Source organism: Nilaparvata lugens, chromosome 5 (assembly GCF_014356525.2).
Source record: "Nilaparvata lugens isolate BPH chromosome 5, ASM1435652v1, whole genome shotgun sequence".
Classification (NCBI taxonomy): domain Eukaryota; kingdom Metazoa; phylum Arthropoda; class Insecta; order Hemiptera; family Delphacidae; genus Nilaparvata; species Nilaparvata lugens.
In genome coordinates this window covers 14,858,109-14,882,306 of record NC_052508.1, presented here as the reverse complement: position 1 = coordinate 14,882,306, position 24,198 = coordinate 14,858,109, and the positions used below count along the sequence as shown (strand labels likewise).

Below are 24,198 nucleotides of genomic sequence, written 5' to 3'. Positions count from 1 at the left end.
ATCAAACTGTATGAAAAATTGAATTTTTTCAAAAGCTAATGAATAATAATTAATTATACTCTTGAACAAAAATCAAAACTAGCCTTTCCAAACGAATCTATCCTGACTAGTAGTTAGGAGGTACCGCGGTTTCGATTCCTGGGCTGGCAGATGATTTTTGGATAGTAGTCTTTTCGAATTTCCATCTAGCTGTTAACAACACTTTTGTCAATATTTGCAGTAGCAGGAACCTTCAGGGTGGTTTATAGTATGTAACTGTGGATTTAAGGTTAATAAATAATTAGCACATTGAATTTGACGAAGGCAAAAATAAGTTGTCTTAGATTGGTGTCTTGTAAATCTCTATTGTGTGGAAATTGAGTCGTATTTGGTCCACTAATGGAAAATATCCAAGCAGCCATATATTTATGAAAACAATAGGTGACTAGCCAGTGATCAAATCCTATTTAAAACTGAAACCAATTAGAATGAAACTCTAACAAAATGAGTTATGTTTTGTCCAATAACAAATCATTTCCGCTAGATAATGTTCCATTCATCAGTTGGTTATTGAGAAAAAATGTTATTTAAAGAACATCAAATCAGTAACCTAATTAGCAGGTGATTGAGGAAATTCGAGAGGAAATCAGATCTCACCTACGTCATAATATTACTGACCTGGGACATTTGATGATTCATATCACTCCACTTCAAAAATATTAATTTTGGAAAGTCCTCTGGAAATAATATTACGATGACACTTCTGCTCTAATTAGTGTGTTATTGATTACACTTCCTCTCAAATGTTATACAATACTCACAAAGGAAATAATAGAACCGGATTCAATCTATTCAGTAAATGGACTGGGAACATTTGAGCAGGTTCAACAAACAATATAGTGATGTTTATTTTCATCATCCCTTATTATAACTTAAATGCTTCCTATTGAATGAAAAAGACTAAGAAATTGTCAAAAACCACAGATTTATTGATACTTAGAAAGACCGGCTTCAATTATTACACCATTGTCAATCTCTGATAAACTCTGTTTATCAGAGATTGACAATGGTGTAATAACCGAAACCGGTCTTTCTAAGTATCAATAAAATGATTACACCATTGTCAATCTCTGATAAACTCTGTTTATCAGAGATTGACAATGGTGTAATAACCGAAACCGGTCTTTCTAAGTATCAATAAATCTGTGGTTTTTGACAATTTCTCAGTCTTTTTCATTCAATATGAATAATTACCACAATATCAACTTCTCAACTACACAAAAAGTTAAATGCTTCCCATAACTCCAGTTCTGATAGTTTTAAGTGAATCTCACTACAGAGAGCACTCGGAAATATGAAGAAGATACGATTAGCAATAGACTCTATCAGAGATTCAAATCTGGTTATTGTCAGTTTCAACAAATTGAATGTTTTCTATTCAATAATGAAGCTGTTTGATTGTTGAGATAAAGTACTCGGATTCATCTTTGATCAAGACGTTCACTTGAGAATGTACACAATAAATGAACTCTCTCATCTTCAATAAACGAATTACAATAGACTACAAGATACATTTTTTCTCGTATTCAAATGAATAGATGAGACTGATATGACCTTGAACATTGAATAATAAGGGAAATAAGAGAGGGTGGATGGGAATTGCCCAAGAGTGATTCTGTGAATACATTCTTCAATACGAAAATGTAATCCAGTCTTGTAATCTGTCTGATTCAGTTACGTACTGAATTCCAAAACTAACACACATAATTCATTTTTCGAATTTATTCGTTTTGGCTAGTTTATAGCTTGGGATAAATGGTATAGGCTACTTATTTCGATAATGCATTAATCTTTTATTGGTATCGGAACGAGTTTACATAAAAATTGGACAAAAATTTGAGACTGGTATTCTCAATTTGTGATTAACAAAGTCCCAGCCAATCACTTTATCTATGTATGTTAATCCATTGTATACCTCTAAATTACCTGGGGTTCTAATAATGATAGCTTTATTAACATTCTTGAAGAGCAAAAGCCTCTCTTATGAGGTACATAATGTGGTTGGGAACAAATACAATAATTTCACATTAATTTAAATTATAAAATTTTTCAATTTTCAATTCAGAGTCTGTCAATAATTTTTGCCCATCTTCTCCTGTCTCTAGCTTCGGTCAGCCACAAATCTCCAACTCGTTGTGAAAGTTCATCCCTCGGGGTGGGGGGGGGGTCCTAATATTATGAAGAAATGAATGAATAGAGGTGTAATATGGAAAATATTTCGAATTTGCTATTACCTCAGCCTCTCATACTTGAACGATTTTTGTGGAAAAATACTGATATCATTAACCTATGCTACTTAAAACAATGACATTAGGGATTTCCCTATGCCTGTATTCAAAGAGAATAGGATGATGATAGTATTCCTATTCTCTTAGGTCTTTGCTGCAGTTGTGGAATGAAATTTGGTTGATTCAAAGCTGATGCATAAAATGTAAAAAATAATAGTAGAGATATATGCCAGAATTTTATAAATAATACTCTTAAAAATAATCTGATCTCCAAACAGTATACAGACATCAGCCAACTATAATTAGAATAATTTCCTATTAATTAACATCCAATATATTTCTGTTATGCATATGATATGACTATTAACAAAACCAACGAATTCCATGCCATGGTTGAAGTTCGGTAATTTCACTTTCTTCAAACTCACTCAACTTTCACAACAAATTTCTAATTTCCATAATGGTGCAGAGTGCTACGCTTTAGCAACAAGAAATTGGAATAAACCTGTTCAGCTCAACAATTACCTCGAGGTGCAGATATGATTTACATAGATCCACTAATAACAACACATGAATTATTATTTCGGAGTCAAGACGATGCAGCTATTATTGACTCGTTCTTTGTTCCGTGCCGAACTATGTCATTTTTCATGAATGAAATCTGGCACCAAGCAATTTTTCCAGAGGCGAGTTTAACAAAGTATTTGGGAGATCATGCAATTGATAAAGGAATGCCGACAATGGAATTGTTTCAAATGATTCAACTCCTACAGATGGCTTGTTTTTAAACAGCAATATTATGAATAGTTAGAAGTTTGTAATGAGTAGAATAATATAATATAGAGTCACAATTGCCGAGGGTAGAAAATGTGAGGACATTCCATGATATCGAATTAGAAGTACCTATATTATCTATTTGATGACCCTGAAATTGAAAATACAGTTGAGACAGTTGAGCAGTTGACTGCAGCTCCTTTTTCTCAGCTGAGACATTTGAGTTACAAATGATGCATGAATCATGAATTGCAAATGCTAAAATTATGCTTATACTCAAAAATATACATATGGTAATAATAGAATAGAATAATACATATAATAATAGAATAAAATATAATTATAGTACCCTTTAAATTGAAGGGTACTACAATTCTATTTTATAAATACAAGAAAGTAGCCCTGAATTCATACATTTCAAATAGTAGAATAGTTTACAATGATAACTGTGATACGAATGATAAGAAGTGATGGTATTTCATAATAAGCCCCAATATTGGAAATCTTTCACGATGAAATATCAATTACTTTAGCAACTGGCAGAGCAGTTTCTGAGGCTGAATTTTGGTGGAGCATTTGACTTTGTATGTCTCCAGACACGAAGAAAGAACAATGCTTCTCCAATATTGGATCAGTTTTCAGATTGCAAGGGAGAGAGATGCGATACAGTAATATGGCGATTATGATGGAAAATTGAACTCCGCCAAAATAAAATGCGTTGTGAGGGAATAAGTGATTCCAAGGTATTGAAAGTTAAGGGACAAGGTGATTTCTAGACATGTAGAATTTGGCTGGATTTCAGGTTGCAGGAAAGAAATTATAAATGATAACAATATCCTTCAACACCCAACACACGATAATTGAATGGAAGTTTTTGGACGAGAAACATGAGAATAATATTGGAGTGAATCCTAGTGCAAGATTAGGTAGGTAATGTTGTATTTCGAATTTGCCCCATTTCAAGAGTTAAACAAGAGGTAAAGGGCTAGGATAAAAATGATAACGATTATAAAAACATCCAACAGCATTTGATTCAGATTGTGATGAAGATTTAAATGCTGAAAGCATAAACCACTTGAATCATGGCCTCAAGGTGCAAACAGAACGAGTAAGTCGCGGTGTAATATTAAAAAATCTGGTGTGGTACACTCACACTACTTTCCTTGCTCATTGATCTATAAGCCTCATTCTTAAACGAGGATAATCTAGGGGAATAACATTATGCCGATTGGCGGCTTAATAATTTTATTAAAACTACGATTTTACTATTGTTATTGTTTTTAGAGTACATTTTCCTTTGTTTGAATTATGAAATTTAAGGATTTTTTAAAAGTTGTCAAAACAGCTGTTCTAAAAATAAAATATCGACGTGTGTTCTTTTGAATAAACTGCTCTAACCACCTACCTCAAGCACGAGAAGGAGGTTACAAAGTAAATTTCTCAAGAATGGGGTGGACCCCCTGTTAGTTTCTCAGGAAGGAAACTCATGCTAGTTTATAGAGCTGATATATAACTATACAGCGTTTGACTTTGTGTGTCTCCAGACACGAAGAAAGAACAATGCTTCTCCAATATTGCATCAATGGTATTTAAATTTAAAAGTTGTTGATTTGCACATTTGCAAATTGTCTTCAGATTGCAAGGGATGCATTTGCAGATTGAGAGAGATGCGATACTGTAATATGGCGATTATGATGGAAAATTGAACTCCGCCAAAATGAAATGCGTTGTGAGGGAATAAGTGATTCCAAAGTATTGAAAGGTAAGGGACAAGGTGATTTCCAGACATGTAGAATTTGGCTGGATTTCAGGTTGCAGGAAAGAAATTATAAATGATAACAATATCCTTCAACACCCAACACACGATAATTGAATGGAAGTTTTTGGGCGAGAAACATGAGAATAATATTGGAGTGAATGCTAGTGCAAGATTAGGTAGGTAATGTATGTATTTGGAATTTGTTCCATTTCAAGAGTTGGACAAGAATACTTAAACAAGAGGTAAAGGGCTAGGATAACAATGATAACGATTATAACAACATCCAACAGCATTTGATTCAGATTGTGATGAAGATTTAAATGCTGAAAGCATAAACCACTTGAATCATGGACTTAAGGTGCAAACAGAACGAGTCAGTCGCGGTGAACATCGATGCTACTAAACAGCTGTGCAATAATAAAAACATTTGGAGTCATTGATCATTGATAGATATAGAAGATCAATAGCGAGCTGAAATCTGTAAATATCGACCTGACCGTTCAGTCTGAGGGCCTCAGACTCGTTGTTTTGTCATAGTATCCGAACAAGGAGTGGAACGCTGAGTGACCAAGTGAAGTATCATGGTTACGCTGCGAAGAAAACGAAAGTCCAAGTCACCTGACCACTTTCTTTGGAACAAGGACGGCAAGGGCACGGCTCTACTCCTAACAACATTTTTCTTTTCTTCCTCCAACTAATAAACCGTCAACCACATGTGATTATAAGAAGATTCTTTCTTTCTTTCCATCATGAATCTCATTGATAGAAGATATTCATGCGGTTTCAAGGAGCGCGCATCCTTGCGTTCATCATTGGTCCAATTCAACCGAGAGACTCACATGTCTCTGTAGTGAGGTCCACGTTATAATGGCAGTATTTGATTAAGATTGGTCTTGCTGTCCTTGTCTATCACTCGACAAAGCATTTAGTGCTATCCTTTTTTAGCTCCGCAACATTGCCAGATCGTTTTTTAACAATGTGGGAATATGATTAATCAACAAATAATTCAATCTCAATGAGGAATATTCATCAATAATTCATCGAAAAATAGATTTTCTTGACGAATAGACTATAATCGATTATTTTAAACAAGATAAACAGTTAGTATTACATCAGATATGCCGGTATCAGCTATCTTCTATGGAAGGCAGTGGCAAGGCGAAGAATCGACAACCCGTTCTCCTATCCTTCTTCACTGTCATTATATTGTAGACCTCACTATAATTATGTGAAAATAATGAGGGGCATGAAATTTAAGGTGCGTACAGATACACGCGCCGCGAACATGAGCAATTCACTTTTAATCAGCTGACTATATATGTATTTTTACAGAAACGGTAAGATACAGATATAAAAAGTTTGGCATCAGCTGATCAAATGTGAATTGCTCATGTTCGCGGCGCGTAAATCTGTACGCACCTTTAGACATACCATTTTAATAAATGGGATCTATGTGGTTTCTGAAGTCATTGCGCTCACCAATCCCATCAATTTGATCGAGAAAAATGTTCCTAGGGACAAATAGATCATTCTCATTGAGATATATTGATACATTGAGAAGAAGAGTTACATATTATAATGATTGGGATACATGGATAATGAGGCGCAAGATAATACGACAACTCATTTTGCGGTTTAAAGAAAGATTGTGTTTATCGAATCTATCAAGTCATTCAGTTGGTGAAGAAAAATGCTCCATAGAGATAAATGAGTCTCTAGATATGGAGATACTACACAGAATATAGGAATATGAATCTTGTGATTTGTTTTGTTTCAGTACCACTGTAAGATATAATATCATTATTTAGAATAGTTGAAACTTAAATCAATCATACTATAGTGCAGTATACTAAAGGCTATATAACGCAGTGTAAATTCATAGGAGGTCAATTCTAGAACATTCCTTGGAGATGTCTTAGAAGGTTCAAATCGAATCATTACTTTCCAACTACCTAATCAAATCGCTGCGAGAAATTGAATGTATGATTTTGAAGGACTATCCCATCGATATTATCTAGTTCATCTCTTGCGACAAAGCCTTCAGTGTTTGTGGTTTCTCCATATCATTCAGAACTTTACAATTTATTGTTAATGATTGACCACTGAATGATCCTTGGGCTTCTATTTTCAAGGAGAAATGTCATACTGTTCTATTAATCTTTCATCATAAGTATTTCCAGCATGTAGAGGAGCAATGTTTGTGATGTGGTAAATAAAGTGAGAGAGACTGATTGATAGATTCATTCATTCATAATACTTTACTAGGTCAGCGTCTTTGAAGTGAGTGTAAGAGAGAGACAGATTGTGAGATAGTAGGATAAATATATAAATAGAAAGTGATAAGATAATATTAGATTAGATTTCTTTATTCATGTATGAGAATAGAATAAGAATAGAATCGCAACCTTTATTTTTTACCTAGTAGGGCGGATATAGAAAGAGTGAGAGGGTTGAAATATAACTTACAGATATTTTCTTGAACTCTTGAAAAATGTCAGATGGCTGTTGTATTATAAATATTCAGTCAAATCTCAAAAAACAACTACCGCCTATTTGATAAGAAATATAGCAATAGATACACTATAGTTAAACTAATTTATTTGAGAGAGAGAGAGAGACATTTATCAAAGCAAAGTATGTGAAGAACAATGTGTAAGAGATTTTATCAAGCTGACTACGATAATCTATACTCTAATAAAGTGAAGAACTGGCTTGGGGTAGGGTTCGGGAGGGTAGGGTACTTAGGGTACGTAGGGTACGTACCACTTGGTACGTATGGTACGGGATAGGAAAATTATGTTAGATGCATCATCACGTCTGAACTGCTGGACTGATTAATTCGGAATTTTGCATATAGATTCTTAATCAACCGAGGATAGTTATATGAGCCTATTTTAAATTTTTCAAGTTTTCATCACGTCAAGTTTTCAGTTTTTCAAGTTTTAAAATAGACTCTTGCGGAGCACGGGTTACATGCTAGTTTGCAATATTGCATTGGATTTCATAATTAATAGCTGGGAGTAGCCTTAGTTTATGCATTATTTTATTAATTAATGAATCAAAGAACCAGAAATAAAATCAGTTAGATTGTTCAGAGACAGAGAAATTTTCGACATGGAATTTTCTGTAGGCCTCCGTGCTTTGCAATTACGTAAATGGATCTTCAAACTGAGCTGGAATGCTGAAATATTCCAAGTATGCCAATTTTTTAGGACTGCAGCTTTCCAATAATGCAGAAATGATCCTTTCACAGCAGCTTAAAGGAATGATTCAAGTTTCTTAATGCTGAGGATTGTTCCAAATAATCATTCATCCAAGAGCTGATTGCACATGGCAATGATAAACTTCTAATATGTCCTACTGTATTGTAATCTATAATAACTCCCGTTTTTGCATGGAATGGGTTAATTATTACTATCGCTTTGTCCAGTTTTCAGAGGAAAACGATAAAAAGTAGAAATAGATCATTGAGAAACTGTGCGAATAATCCACAAGTTATTATACAACTTTCCTCTCATTCATAAACCTAATGTATTTTTCAATAAAAACTCAGCATTGAACTATAGAGTAAGTATCGAGAAAATGCGGTGATAACAACAAAGATATTCAACTTTGTAAAATATTGTCTCCAGTTACGACCAGGATTGCTGAGTAGTTTGAATATTAATTTATTACTAGTGAGACACTGTGCTTGAGAACTCGCTTAAAATGCCGCTGATATTCTGGCAGCTGTTCTATTGAAAGCAGTGGAAAGTCAGGAGAAATGTTAAAAAATGCATTTAGTTATGAGCTGTTGAAGGTATGCATCATTTCATGCATTTGATAATCAGCCGACATCTGATTTATTATTTTCAATAAGATGAATTTACATCTCTTTCTTAGGCACTTTCAATATTATCCTGCTTTATCCTCAAATAGAACGAAGGAGTGAGTTAATTTAACTTAGGCACTTTCAATATTATCCTGCTTTATCCTCAAATAGAACGAAGGAGTGAGTTAATTTCGTTTATCAAATCGAACTTCATTAATGATTCAAAGAATATGTTGAGGAGAAAATTTGAAGTTGATTAATGAAAGTAATTTGAAGTAAGTATAGCATAGACGGTTAGTGTGTGTTAAAAGTAAGTAAATTTAAATTTATCAAACATTCAATATTCAAACAACCCCTCAAACGGACAACGACTCGAGCCTTCAGTAGAGAGTGAAGCAGCGTTAACAACAAAGATATTCAACTTTGTAAAATATTGTCTCCAGTTACGACCAGGATTGCTGAGTAGTTTGAATATTAATTTATTACTAGTGAGACACTGTGCTTGAGAACTCGCTTAAAATGCCGCTGATATTCTGGCAGCTGTTCTATTGAAAGCAGTGGAAGGCAGGAGAAATGGTAAAAAATGCATTTAGTTATGAGCTGTTGAAGGTATGCATCATTTCATGCATTTGATAATCAGCCGACATCTGATTTATTATTTTCAATAAGATGAATTTACATCTCTTTCTTAGGCACTTTCAATATTATCCTGCTTTATCCTCAAATAGAACGAAGGAGTGAGTTAATTTAACTTAGGCACTTTCAATATTATCCTGCTTTATCCTCAAATAGAACGAAGGAGTGAGTTAATTTCGTTTATCAAATCGAACTTCATTAATGATTCAAAGAATATGTTGTGGAGAAAATTTGAAGTTGATTAATGAAAGTAATTTTAAGTAAGTATAGCATAGACGGTTAGTGTGTGTTGAAAGTAAGTAAATTTAAATTCATCAAACATTCAAACAACCCCTTAAACGGACAACGACTCGAGCCTTCAGTAGAGAGTGAAGCAGCGTTTACACCAAATTTATTAACAAAATGTTTATTTCTCCGTCCTTATAGATTCTATTAGATTGAACATAACTTATCATACTTATGATGAACATATGTGTTTGTCAAGTTCCGTTCAATCTAATAGAATCTATAAGGACGGAAAAATAAACATTTTGTTAATAACTTAATCCTTATAGATTCTATAAGATTGAACGGAACTTGACAAACACATATGTTCATCATAAGTATGATAAGTTATGTTCAATCTAATAGAATCTATAAGGACAGAGAAATAAACATGTTAATAAATTTGGTGTAAACGCAGCTTTACTCTCTACTGAACACATATGTTTATCATGTGTATAATAAGTTATGTTCAATCTAACAGAATCTATAAGAATTAAGTTATTAACATGTTGTTATTAACTTTGGTGTAAACGCAGCTTAAGAGTTCACTATGCTCGTTCAATCAGATTTGTCAGGAGTATTATGAATTCGTTAGACCGAGTCCAGCACCAATTTTATCATAAGCACGATTTACGGCACACTCTGGACATACAGCAATACTATAGCAACACTATATTCTATATTAGACAGCACTATAGTTATATTCCTGTAATGTGTGTGCTCACGTGAGCTACCGATCAAAAGCCAATTGCTCCACTTCCGATTTTCAATTTTATTGTACATTACATTCAATGTTGCAGCCAATTGTCCGCGAGATTCACTACAAACTGTCAGCATTGATTGAATGGGTAGCATTGATGTAATTAAATGAGGACTGCTGACAGCTTCAAGTAAATCTTATACTGAGATTCCCTCCATGATGTGTCAGCATTTCTCAAATGGGAGTCACGGATGTTAATCAAAAGGAATACTGCCAGTTTAAAGTGTATCTCACTATGGTGAGATTCACTCACAACTGTCAGCATAGGTTAGATGGGAAGCATGGGTGTTTTTTATAAGGGTTTCTGACAGTTTAAAAGTGATTCTCATCCTCACATCACTTTCACTACAGACGTGTGTATTATTGTTCATCTATTTCCATCAGTATTACAGAGTTACCCGTGTTCTCAATCGAAGGAAGCCTATCCCACGCTTGTCTCTTTATGACTGATGTCCACCTGTGCTCAAAATAATCCGACTGACAGGTGTCAGTCCATGAAAAGAACCAGCAATTCACTGATCACGTTAATAACGTGTAACGCTCTTCAAATTATCCCGTTTGACCATAAAGTTTTACTGACCACTATGACCGCCGGCTGTCATTACATCGTTAGTCAATCAATGAAACGAAGGACAAGGTTGCTGATTGATTGGATTGGTTGCCAAACTAACATCTGTCTTTCAGTTCCGTTGTGATAATAGTTGTCTTCGTAATTTAGTGTCAAGTGGAACTTCCTGATTATGTTAAGCTATTCCTGATTTATTTTCATTATGTAGTTTGATTTGAGAAGAGTTGTTATTGATAGATATAATTTTCCCACGATACCCTACCAGAAACTGGTTCAAATTAAAAGAGATCTCTTTACTGAGTATAGAATATTTTCCAATATTCCTTGTAGATTCTCTTGTACTCTACTCATAAGTTCAATGTAAACATTTCAATTTTTCATGCAACACAGCTGTGTGTTGCATTCTCTCAATGAGGGAATGAGATGTACAATACTATAATAATAATACATTGTTTGCTTTGGAAACAAGTGAATAAACATCATTATGGAAGATACTCCATTAAACATCTTGACACAAGATGTTCCCTTTTCAAATTCAAATTTTTTCATCAAATAAAAAACAATGCAATAGATGAAAACAATGAATTATTTACAAATAATAATAAATGAGTAATATCTCTCCAAATTATAAGACTTTAGTGTAGAAACTTCGAGACCAATATTCAGAGGTTCAGGTCGAAATGTAAATGCTTTTTACGTAGAATTGAAACATAGACCTACTTAGGCGGGGTGCACACAGGAGAAACGCGTTTCATGAAAACAGTTTAAGGAAACGTGAAACTAAAGTTGCTTGCAATCGACTGATAAGATTAAGCAGGGAACGTTTCTTTTGTATGCATGGGCGAGTGAAACGGATTGCATGAAACAAGTTTCATGAAAAGGGTTACACGAAATGCGTTTCTCCGGTGTGCACCCCGCCTTAGTGTTGAAACTGAAACCTAGGAAACCGTAATCTATCGTACATAAATAATATTTGACGAGAAATGCGTTTGACCCAAAAAAATCAATAATTTCGCATTATCCTAATTGCCTTCTTTTGTGAGGAGTTTATGAATTTGTATATATTGTTGCTTACTATAATTCATGTAATATTGTTAAGAATTTGAGTTTCAAATATTGTGAATACACTTGAGTTGTTGATACACAACTCCAGGGGCTGAAATCCTTGATCTCGAAGATAAAAATGGATAAAACTGGTTCAAATCAAAACCGATCACGATAAAACGTGATGATAGACAAACGTTTTCATTGAACTAATCTTAATCGAAATTCAAAAATTGACTGAAACAAGATATTGTATTTCCATTTTGCATCATTTTATCAGGTTTCATCAGAGATCTAAACGCTGGTGATGAAATATTGTAGGATATTTATCAGGTCAGAGATCATGACCTTCAATCTCACCTACTTCATTTTACATTCGTAGACCAGAATTTGAGATTTGAGGTGAAAGATTTTGATAGGCTCAATACTTGAATACTAAATAATATGATTAGCAAATCATAGTGGAAAGGAGCAATTCGGAAAATCGTTTACAGTAGATGAGCTGTGAATCATCTTATTATCAATGTTCCAAAACCTTTTTTCAATGGTCAGGGAATGAAAAATTATTACATATTTTTTTTAATTTTCCAATAAATCTGTAATAGGTATCATATGTTATCCCAAAATGTTATCCCATTTTCATTGTTCCTACAACATTTTTTTTATATCAATATGAAATTTGAGAAAATAATAAATTTAGGGATCAGAATTGTTTCAATCACAATATTTGAACATTCAATAAAAAACTATCCTTTAGTCTGAATAAAATAAGTTGAGAACTGGCCCTCCATCCGAAAAAATACAGCGTTGCCAAGTTGTAAAAAACTATGCGACTTCGAATCAAAAACGTTTCTAGCATGTCTATAAATTCATGCTTTTTCTCCTAGAAATGTCTAGACATCGACGAACATAATCACTGATTAAAAATAACTACAGGGTGGATAAAAATGATCTAGACACCAATATGAAGAAGACATTCTCCCCGTTATTGTGATATAAAATTCTCAATTATGACATCCCATAATTATTCTGAGAGAAGTGATATTGTTATAGCCTATATGACATGATCCTTTGAAAGAAATACATTTTTTACAACGATTTCAGTATCATAAAAAATTGAATTTCCTTTCAACCCTTAAAACCAGAAACCTTCTCAACACTACTAAAATATCGGGGATGATATTCTACACACAATTCTGTGGTTCAATTAGAAATTTGAGAAAGTCGCTATTCTACACATTTTTGCAACGCTGTTATTTCTTGGGATGAACGGCCAACTCTCAACTAATTGAAAAAAAACTATAATGAAGAATTCACAGTATATTGAGGTCTTCCATGACAGAAACCTAACATAGCATTACAGATATCATTCTGAGTTTGGTATGGAAATAATTGAATAGAATAAATGAAATTGGTTAATAACTGTATTTCCGTGCTTCATTCAACTAAATTATGGCAGTCTTAGTTCTTATAATCTGTATAATTATGAAATACCTACAAGAAATTACTCTTTATTATCATAAATCGAGCAAGTCATCATGAATGATAATAATAGATGAGATTTCAAGTATTTTATGTTCTGGATGGAATTTATTTAGCAGTACCTATGTCAACAATAATTATTCTCAGAATATACCAATTTATAATCCGTGTAGAAGCTTACCCAAAGAAGCTTGACTTCAAATAAATCATGACAAGCAAAAAACAAAATGTCTAATCTAGTAACAGCTTGGTATTGAATACTGAATTCTGAGATGTCTGGGAGAAAACTGGGAGTCAACTGTCCTGCACAATCACTAATACCATAGAATAAGAATGCTGAGATTAATATTATATTCTCCAGGTTAATACTGAATAATCACTATATCTTGCTGGTTCGGCCCAACTTGCATGACGTGTTGGCAATATATGCTTGTCATGACTTGGGTCAATAAAACTATTCATACTTTCAAATTTCATTGGGTAAAGTTAAGTCCAGATCACAGAGTACTTAGGAAGGAATTACTTATATTCATGATTTGTGACACACCTATGGTGAAGCTACACTTTTACATCTTTTTAGTAAAGTGTAAAGACTGTATGACTAGGAACTGAATTTATAACTTTCCTCTACATGAACTATAGTGAGGTCCACGTTATAATGGCATTGCTATCCTTGTCTATCATTTAACAAAGAGGAAAGCGGTATCTCTTTCTCGTTTTGCTCTGTTGCCAGATCGTCTTTTAACAATGTAGAATGAATAATTTGCCATTATAACGTGATCCTCACTGTACAGCGAAAATCTCCTATGCATGATATGTCTATTGTGAAGCCACAATATAATTATTGCAGTATTTTGTTAACATTGGTATTAGCAGAGAAAATAATACAGAAATATCTTTTGCTTATCCTTTATCTATGGTATTACTATCCTTTCCCCAAATATAATATATATCCTTGTATCCTTACCATTCGACAGAGCAGATATTGCTATCCTGCTCTGCAACGTTGCCAGCCAGTTTCTAACAATGTAGAAACATTACTCAATTAACAAAATATTCAATCTCAATTATTAAAATATTTATAATTCAATCATTGAAAAAATATATTATCTTGATGTATGATGATGAAGTATAATAGTTGATTATTTCAAAGAAGAATAAACAGCTTATTACATCAGATATACCGGTATCAGTTATTTTCTATAGAAAGCAGTGTCAAGGCAGAGAATCGGCAACACTGTTCTCCTATTTTTCTCCACTGTCTTTATAGAATCATAGAATTGCATTTTTTGAATAGATAAGCAGTGTTTATCTTCGTAAAGCTCTTACTGTACTGTACTTAAGACAACGTACAGTTAATACTTGATCATACTTTTGAAAGGAAAATCTTATTTTTTGATTACTACCTATACCGTTGGTAATCAAATCTTATACAGCGTCATAAATATTACTTATCATGCAATAATCAAATTCAAATCCACTTCTTATACCACTAGTTGAAAATAAATCCAATGGCACTAGCAGTTGGGCTACTAGATGCAATAGTATAAGCTATGATAATATTCGATGTGCTATAACTTAGCGGATAATATTGTATTGTAGTTTCAAAGCTATTACAATAAATGCCAGCTTTCTTGCTACACCTCTACAATAATACACACTATAAGCCACATTGCATAAGTTAATTTAATCTTGTACAGTACCGTTCTGATTCTAATCAAACCCGCAGTTTGCTAACAATAGTGACACCTACTCCATAAGTTCGAGTTCGATATTCCATCCAATATCTGATACAATAGCGAACTTTAATGATTCAAGCCACCTCTTTATAAATTTGACCGCACTATAAATGCATTTTGTTCAACCGAAATAAAATTAGGTTCACAGATAATCTATAAACTTTGACCGCACTAGATATATTTCAATCAAGAGAAATTAAATCAGATTCATCTAGATATCGATTGAATGTTTATTATTTTAGGCTTAAATGTTGTTGAGAGAAATTATGGAAGGACTAGTAGGTAATCTGTGCTCCGCAAGGGTAAAATTAAAAACTTGACAAACTGAAAACTTGACCTGCTGAAATCTTGAAGAATTTAAAATAGACATATTTTGATCAAAATAGACATATTTATCATCGGTAAATTAAGAATTAATATGGAAAATTTCAAGTTAATCAGTCCAGTGGTTCAGACGTGATGATGGGTTATTCGAGAATTTCCTATCACGTACATGTATAAGCCAATGCATTCCTTTATTATATTATAGATTATAGATGACTCAATTCAATTTATTTTCCACACACACATACAAGTTTGATAAAGATAAAAAAAAAAGAATAAATGCAAACAATAACAACAATACACATCTAAACAAAACAAAAAGAAAGTGGTGCAAAAAAAGGTTGGAGATTGAAGGAGTTTTCCAACTAAGTTTATCCATTTACTAGGAAAACCTTCAATCTCTGAGAAGATGAAAAATGTAACAGGAAAAGGAAATAGACTGAACCAACATTATTAAGTAGGATTGAAACCATCAGAAAATAAATTGAAGCTCATAAAGGTCACAAATTGAAGCGACAAGTGATCAAGCTGTCCTGTGTTGGTGATGTTGCTGTGTTGGTGATGTTGTCTTGTTGGTGATGTTGCGTCTTGTTGTCACTCGAAAGGAGATGGAGAAATAATATTATGTAATGGAGAGATGAAAAAGGATTGATATTCTATCATTTTTGGGGTCAACAGTTTTCAGTTCACAATGGGTGGAGTCAATCATCTGTATGCTAAATTGAATCTTGATCCAATCAACCCTACCCATTCAAACTATAGTTAGATTCACTTTATTAATTCAGTGGAAATGATAGCACTACAGAGTTGGCGATTCTCTGTTACCACGAAATTAACGTTTTGGTAGAGAGTTAGTGGGGAGGATATTTTAATATTCTTCCCAAAGAATGGACATTGATATGTCCAAAGCTCCGCCAATTTATGTAGATGCATAACAATATAATTATCTATAGTTATTATATTACAAATTACTTTTTCATATCATATACTTTCAATAATTATTTTCTTAGTCTATATTATGTAAATTCATCTATAATTTTGCTGTATTGTAAGCTATTGTATATAAGTGTATAAGCCAGTATATATTGTAATCTACATAAATAAAGTACTCAATCAATCAATCAATCAATTTACCCCCGCCTTCCATATTAGATATCTGTGATTCAAGTTATTCCGGTATATCTAATGTGATATTAATTGCTGATTCTTGTTAATAATGTTCAGATTATATTAGACATATAGTTCATTATAAATACTGATCATTTTGGGTGCAAATTTCAAACAGAAATTCTATATTTGGATTGTTTTTATGTGATAAATAACAATTTGAAGCAATTTTGGACATTTGTAGTGGTAAAGATGATTAGGAAATGTTTTTTTTTGTTAAAATTTAAAATTTAGTTTTAACCTTCTTCAACCTCAAAATTGTTCCAGCAATCAGATTTTTAACTTAAATATGTGTAACGCTAGTTCGCCTCCATGGTGCACATTGGGTAACGCTAAATGGACTAGCAAATGATGGCGGTCAGACAAACTTATGTTCTCCTGACCGAAAACTACACAACATCTCAAAGAATTTGGAAATAATATAAATGGACTAGCAAATAATGGCGGTCAGACAAACTTATGTTCTCCTGACCGAAAACTACACAACATCTCGAAGAATTTGGAAATATACAGTGTAAGCACTTGAGACTCATGAGCTATATATTTGTTGTGTATCTGCCATACACTAAATAAATAAAATAAATAAATTTTCAACTTTGTAACTTTATCAAATGAATATTTTCTTTGTCAAGAAAATCTATTTTCTCATGCATTTAACAATAATGTCATAGCCACCTCTAATACAAGGCCCCGGCCTACGATATTGCAACGTCGCAGTGTAGGCCTAGAATCTAATACATGATTGGTGAAAAAGATCAGCTGGTATTTTTAAAAAGCTTTGTCACCAATCATGTATTAGATTCTAGGCCTACACTGCGACGTTGCAATATCGTAGGTCGGGGCCTTGTATTAGAGGTGGCTATGATAATGTTCATGATATTGAGATTAACTATTTTGATAGTCCATTCTGTTTCTCCATATTCAACAAATGACTTGGCAACAGTGCGGATGTGGAAAAGGATAGAGATATCTGTCGTGCTTTTTCCAATGTCATACAATGATAGCAGAAAGCCAATCAATATTAATCAGGTGCTAATAATAACATGAATCTCACTATACCATAATAGCAAGCAATCATTCCAGTTACATTGTCGAACTTTTGGGGCAGTGAAAGTTAAATGAAAATAGTAGGCCTAAATACAGAAATAATGAATAGGGCTTCATGATAGCATGAAGTAGCTATATCGTTCTTCTTCTATCATCTACAGATAGGTCTATACAACAGTGGAAGGTTTTATGAAAATGTAAACACAGAAATATTAGATAAGCCTGCATGATAGCATGGAGTACCTATATAGTTATTTTTCTACAGATATAGTTCTATTATATAGATTTAGTTCTTGGATATGACAGCAAGTACTACGCCACTACTATCACTGCTGTGACAGCATTCCTAGCTACAAAAACACTCTTCAGAATCTTTCCTGGTTCACCTGCTTTGTCTAGTATCTAGTTGCAGGCCTATTGTTCCTAAACTAGGCTCATTTAAACTGGTTCTGAGGTGTTTCACAATCCAAAACCTACATGGGTGTACATCGTACATCGGACATAATCTCACTCTCACTCTCGCCGTTATTGGATCGTGGATGAGATCATACACAACTGAGTCTAGAGTCTATTCATTGAGACTTTCAAGCAGAAATTGTGACGGTGTTCCATTTGGAGTAAGTTAGATGTGAACGTGAACGCCAAAAATTATGTTGGTATCCCAGTTTCAACATTTTTCAAATGTAAAACAATGATGTTGAATGAGAGCAGACAAAACTGATAGCACAATCGATAAAATAAAGTTACATTTCCAAAAACCTATGAGAGTCCATTGAACTAGAAATTTGTTCATTCTGCGAAGAATACATGATCCAGATTAAAAAAAATTGTATTGTGTAGGGTAGGAGTTGACTTAGGCTAGGCACACACCAGTTACTCAAGACAAGACAATACATTAAATCAAATCACATTTTATTCACCAATTAACAACAGTTTTACAAGAAAATAAATGAATAATGATGAGACACGTTCAGTCACAATACTTCACATAGTTTCTTATGAAGACATGTCTAATTGCAATGACTAATCAGTGTGTGTTGTGTCATAAGCAACATTCTGCAATGTAATAACTATGTGAAGTATTGTGTCTGATCATGTCTTGTCTTGTCTTGACTAACTGGTGTGTCTAGCCTAATAGTTTGATAGGACACTTTACTAGCCAACAAGAAAATATTATATCTTTCAATTATTCAATAATGCATTCTCATAATAATTGAAATAGTAAATATTAATCATAATATTGAGACTAAATATTTTGTTGATTAATCATAGTTCTACATTGTTTGAAACAATGTGAGATAAGGATAGTGCTATCTGCTTTGTCGAATGATAGACAAGGATAGCAAAACCAATGTTAATGAAATATGGCCATTAAAACGTGGACCCTACTATAGCTATCATCACAGATAAGAAAGGATCTTCTTTATCTCTTCTCTGTGCCATCATCATAAGAGTACCTGTCATTAAGAACATCTCTAGTTTCATAGACTTGATATTTTCAAAAACACTAATTATTTATTAGTTTGAGATAGTAGTTTCACCATTTATTTACTTACCATTATTAATATTATTCACATATTCATCAATTACTAGCAGGTAACTCGTGCTCCGCAAGGGTCCAATTGAGAACTTGACAAACTGGAAACTTGACGTACTGAAATCTCGAATAGATCAAAATGGACATAATAAAAATATAAATCTGAGTACCTACCCTTTTCAAATTATCTCGTCACGACATATGTTTCATTATGTCGTGACGAAATAATTTAAAAATGGTACTCAGATTTATATTAAAAGTAGCCCTAAAGCAAAAAAAAAATTATAAGACCTATAACTATCCAAGGTAAATTAATAATGCATATTATGCAAAATTCCAAGTTAATCAGTCTAGTAGTTCAGACGTGATGATGCGTCATTCATGAATTTCCTATCCCGTACGTGTATAAGCCAGCTCTTTCCTTTATTATGAAAAGATCATACAATTTTTATGTATTATAGATTATACCATTCATTTATTCATCAATAACAGAAACACATAATCAAAGAATGATCCGGAATGAAAAAGCAGGCCGATTTATAATGGCCTGGCTTATACAACGAGCAGCAGAAAAGTGTGGGAGAAGCCCTACGATTGGTCATTAGCTGTCCAATTAACGTTGAGCTCTACTGTCATTGGCAAAGACACGACACGCCCCCAAGTATTCCAAATATGGTCATGAGAGCCGTTAAACAACAAAAAATGAAGAAAACTTAGTAGGTAACTAACAAAACCAAATGAATAATATGAAAAGAGTGGAGGAATATACCTTTTCTAATATAAGTAATCTCGTAAATACAAAAACTACAATAGAAAACAGAAGTAGAAAATTGGTAAGAAGGAAAAGCCGATGTTTCTTAATTTCTCGGTGTATTTTGACTTTGAATAGTTTGTCACCAAAGTCCTTCGTCAACCAACATTACGACTAATATTTGTGAAAATTAGCAATAAAATCATCACAAAAAATCAAAATCGTTATCAGATGAAATTCAATTCTACAATCATTCAAATCAATAAAATTAAGTAACTTGACACATTGATGAATAACGAAATCATTGAAATGAGTACCTACATAAATTAGATGAAATTCACAGGTCATGTAGTTGTTCTCTGTAATCAACTGATTAATGATGGCTTCGATATAAATTATCTTAAGTGAAAGTCTCGATACCTAAATCAGTTAACTATGACAGAGCTCAGAGTTTAGTATTGAAAATGATTTGATGATATGTGAAACGCTAGTGTCTCTTTCAAAAGCGATAAAATTGAAATAAATAATTATTATTGTTAATGAGTAGAAGGGTATAGTGAGATTGCAAAAAAAAATATTGACCAAACTACGAGAAGGATAGTCTATTACTCAATTGGTGAATTTGATATCAGCTTAATTTTGGTTTTTAGAGAATAGACACATTCATAAATTAATAAACAATAGACTCCACTCAAACTCATAAACCCAAGAACTCTGAACTAATCATAAACTCTCAAACCCATGAACTCTGAACCCATAAACTCTACAGTGCCTATAAACTTCCCTCATAATGATTAACATGATTAAGAAAATTACAAGGTTTCTACTGTACTAATATTCAGCAAAGAAATCTCAATCAAAAGAAATTGACCATTTTCTCAATTCCAAAAATAAATATATCAGAAGAAGGTAAAACATTTTTAACATTCGTTATCCACATATCGTGATTCACATTTCTGCGTAACAAATGTTGACAAATCTGTGAATTATGATTCAATGCTCTGCATTCGATTGATTTGTTCGTAATGCACTTATGTTATTCATAGAAACATTTTGTGAATCAAATTCATGAAAAATTACATTCGAAAGATCTCTGGATTCAATATTTTGTGTGTGTATCAATTATTGCTATTTACTTGACATAGTAACATAATGTTACTATATATGGAATGTTTTAATTATGAGCTTTCAATGGGACTTTTATTGAAGAAGCACGAAATGTTCAATGTCACTTTCATACCGTAGAGTTAATGCTATGAGTTACTGTAGAGTTACTATGCTATAAACTTGAGTTACTATGAGTTGCTTAAACTTGAGAAACTCAAAATCTATGAGTTACTTTAGATGTACTATGCTAAATACTTAGGTATAAATAAGCTCATCTCTGTGCTTTTGCCATGAAATTTTCATACCTAGTCACAAATCTATTTTCATACCTAGTCACAAATCTATTAGAAACATCAAGGATATTCAGTAAAATGTAATCACAGAATAAATTGATTGACAAGGATCCTATCAATAGTTCGCTTTAGATGTAGACAATAAGCAGAATACAATGAAATTTCTCATTACCAAAGTTCAGATGACTCTCATGAAGACTGATAATTGATGGGAGGTGATAATGATAAGAGTGAAGAGTATGTGATATAATCAGTGAAAGCTAATGAAGAAAGGTGATGTTCGTCTTAATTGAAGGCCTTCAAATCTGACACAGCTATGATCTCCATCGAAGATAGAGAAGCTGATTCGGAATAGAAAGAGAGCCGGAGCATATTAAACAGAGACATAAATCAATCTCAGTTAATTTGCAATCTTAGAATTGAGAATCATAATCTTAGGCCCGGTTTCTTAAACTTGGATTTATTAGTCCATTAGATCACAGAGAGAAGATAACGTAAATTATTTTTTCGTATTTGATTAGATTTAATAAGTAGTTGGTGCCCTAGAGAGTGGGCCATAATCTGATTAAATATCAGACTTCCAGTACAAAGAGGGAATCTTTAAATCAATAAAATGTTTGATTGTTACTTCAACTGAAACATTGTTAATTTTTTCAAGTGATAATGAGGGGAACAATTATTCAAAACCTCAGATAATATTGTAGAATGATACCATCTATCATAATACTGTATATTCTTGTTAATGCATCTATCATTCCTTGAACGTAACCATTAGGTTTAAGAATTCCTTACAGAATTTGAACACAACGAATTTCACATAAGCCTACTTCATTTTTTAATACTCCATATTTCTAATCCCATTCTGGATTATTCATGAGAAAGGCTACCCCTTCAAGTATCAAATTATAGACCAGAATGTACAAGATCAATTGGAAGGCCACGTAAAAGATGGCAATAAATGTAATGCATGTTGTGTATGGATGTAAATCTTCATAACTCTTTTGAACTCACTAACTACTGTTTAAACTGCTTGTAAGTCGGAACAGGCAATAGCCTAATCCTTGCACATAAGATGATGATTATTCATATATTTTTTGTCCATAGTGTAGACACTAGTTAATAATAAAATAAGACGGGTAGCTAATATACGAGAGAAGCTTTTTCCAAATGCAACATAACATTCTGGTTTAAAAATGATGTGTGAGGAGCATGGCAAAACCAAGAACCTCATACTTTTGTGTAAGTCACTAACATCTCTATCATCTGCAGTTTTCAAATAAAAAATCAAGTTTTTATCGAGAAAACTATATAAGCTCAAAACTCTGTCACAGCCAAGTGTAACATGAAATTTTGGTCTTGAAATGATGTGTGGATTGGAGCACGACTCAGCATACCACTGGACTTGAAATAAGGGGTGAATTAGTTCTGTGCAAATGCAGGGTGTGCCTGAATTATTTCACTGTCCATAAATGAAATAAGTTCAACTCTTGACTAGTTGTTCCAATTTAAAGGTTGGAGGAGTTTTGTGCAACTGCTTGTTCATCTACCCGACTTGTATTTATTGTCTATGAAAGATTATATTATAGTTGTCAATATTTGCAGAAGCAGGAGTCTTCACGGTCTCTGTCCATAAATGAAATGAGTTCAACTCTTGACTAGTTGTCCCAATTCAAGGGTTGGGAGAGTTTTGTGCAACTGTTTGTTCATCTACCTGACGTGTATTTATTGTCTATGAAAGATTATATTATAGTTGTCAATATTTGCAGAAGCAGGAGTCTTCACGGTCTCTGTCCATGAATGAAATGAGTTCATCTCTTGACTAGTTGTTACAATCCAAGGGTTGGAAGAGTTTTGTGCAACTGCTTGTTCATCTACCTGACTTGTATTTATTGTCTATGAAAGATTATTATAATTATAGTTGTCAATATTTGCAGTAGCAGAAGTCTTCAGGGTGATTTACAGCAATTGATTTGGATTTGTGTATATTAATAATAATATCATTTGTTGGCAGTTGAATAAATGCAATTATTCATCAATTTTCATATGTTTATGAAAGAATAAATATATGAACAATACTACGAATAAATGAATAAATTAATGGAGTAATGAATGAATAAATGAATACTCACTTGGATCAAGAGAAGCAGAAGTTGGGGGCAGCTTGTGTCCCCGGGATGAGCCCTGACCCTCGACACTCCCACAGCGATTGGCTAGAGACAGCAGAAGCACAACAAGGGTCATCGAAGAACAACACAGCACAAAGTTAGCCATTATTTTTGTTCTCAGGAACAAAAGTCAGGAATCAAGAGTCAAAAAAGTGAACAGTAGATTGACAATAATATTATTGTCTCAAATTTGAATATTAGATCAAAAAGTGGACAGTTAATTAGTGTCGATAATTTTTTGTTTGTTTTCAAACCACTGAAACTGGAGGTGAAATGAAAATTTCCTGAGATCGCCGATTGACGAGAGATCCAGTTGAACGAAATACAGCTTTCACACACCACTGCTTGCATGCACGCACTACACCGCTGGTCAACCGACTGAATCTACTGGAAACAACTTCTGGAAACTGAAGGTCCAAGAATCCCTCCTTCATCGATCTCTTCCACACACTCTCTCACTCACCTTCTCGCTCTCTTTCTCTCTCCCTCATTCTTACACTCTCTTTCTCTCCCACTTTCATTCTCTTAATCTCTTCCCTCCTTCAAGAATCATCCCTCTTCACCATCTCCAAGAATCCCTCATTCATCAATTCCTCTCACTCACTCCCCTTCATCTCTCTCTGTCTGTCTGTCTATCACTCTTACTCTCTTCCTCCCTCAAAAAATCACCCTTTTTCTCTCAAAGAATACCTACTCCTCCATC

General features: G+C 33.3%; 1 protein-coding gene across 1 annotated transcript in view; it reads right to left on the bottom strand.

Annotated features, from left to right (window-relative positions):
- Positions 1-23,891, bottom strand: part of LOC111045892 (mannose-binding protein C-like) — a 99,829-nt gene extending 75,938 nt beyond the window's left edge. Inside the window, exon 1 of the mRNA XM_039427717.1 lies at positions 23,460-23,891. Coding sequence (XP_039283651.1) covers positions 23,460-23,601 — 142 coding nt within the window. The 5' untranslated portion in view covers positions 23,602-23,891. The remainder of the gene's footprint in view (positions 1-23,459) is intronic.
- Between the last annotated feature and the right edge of the window lie 307 nt (positions 23,892-24,198).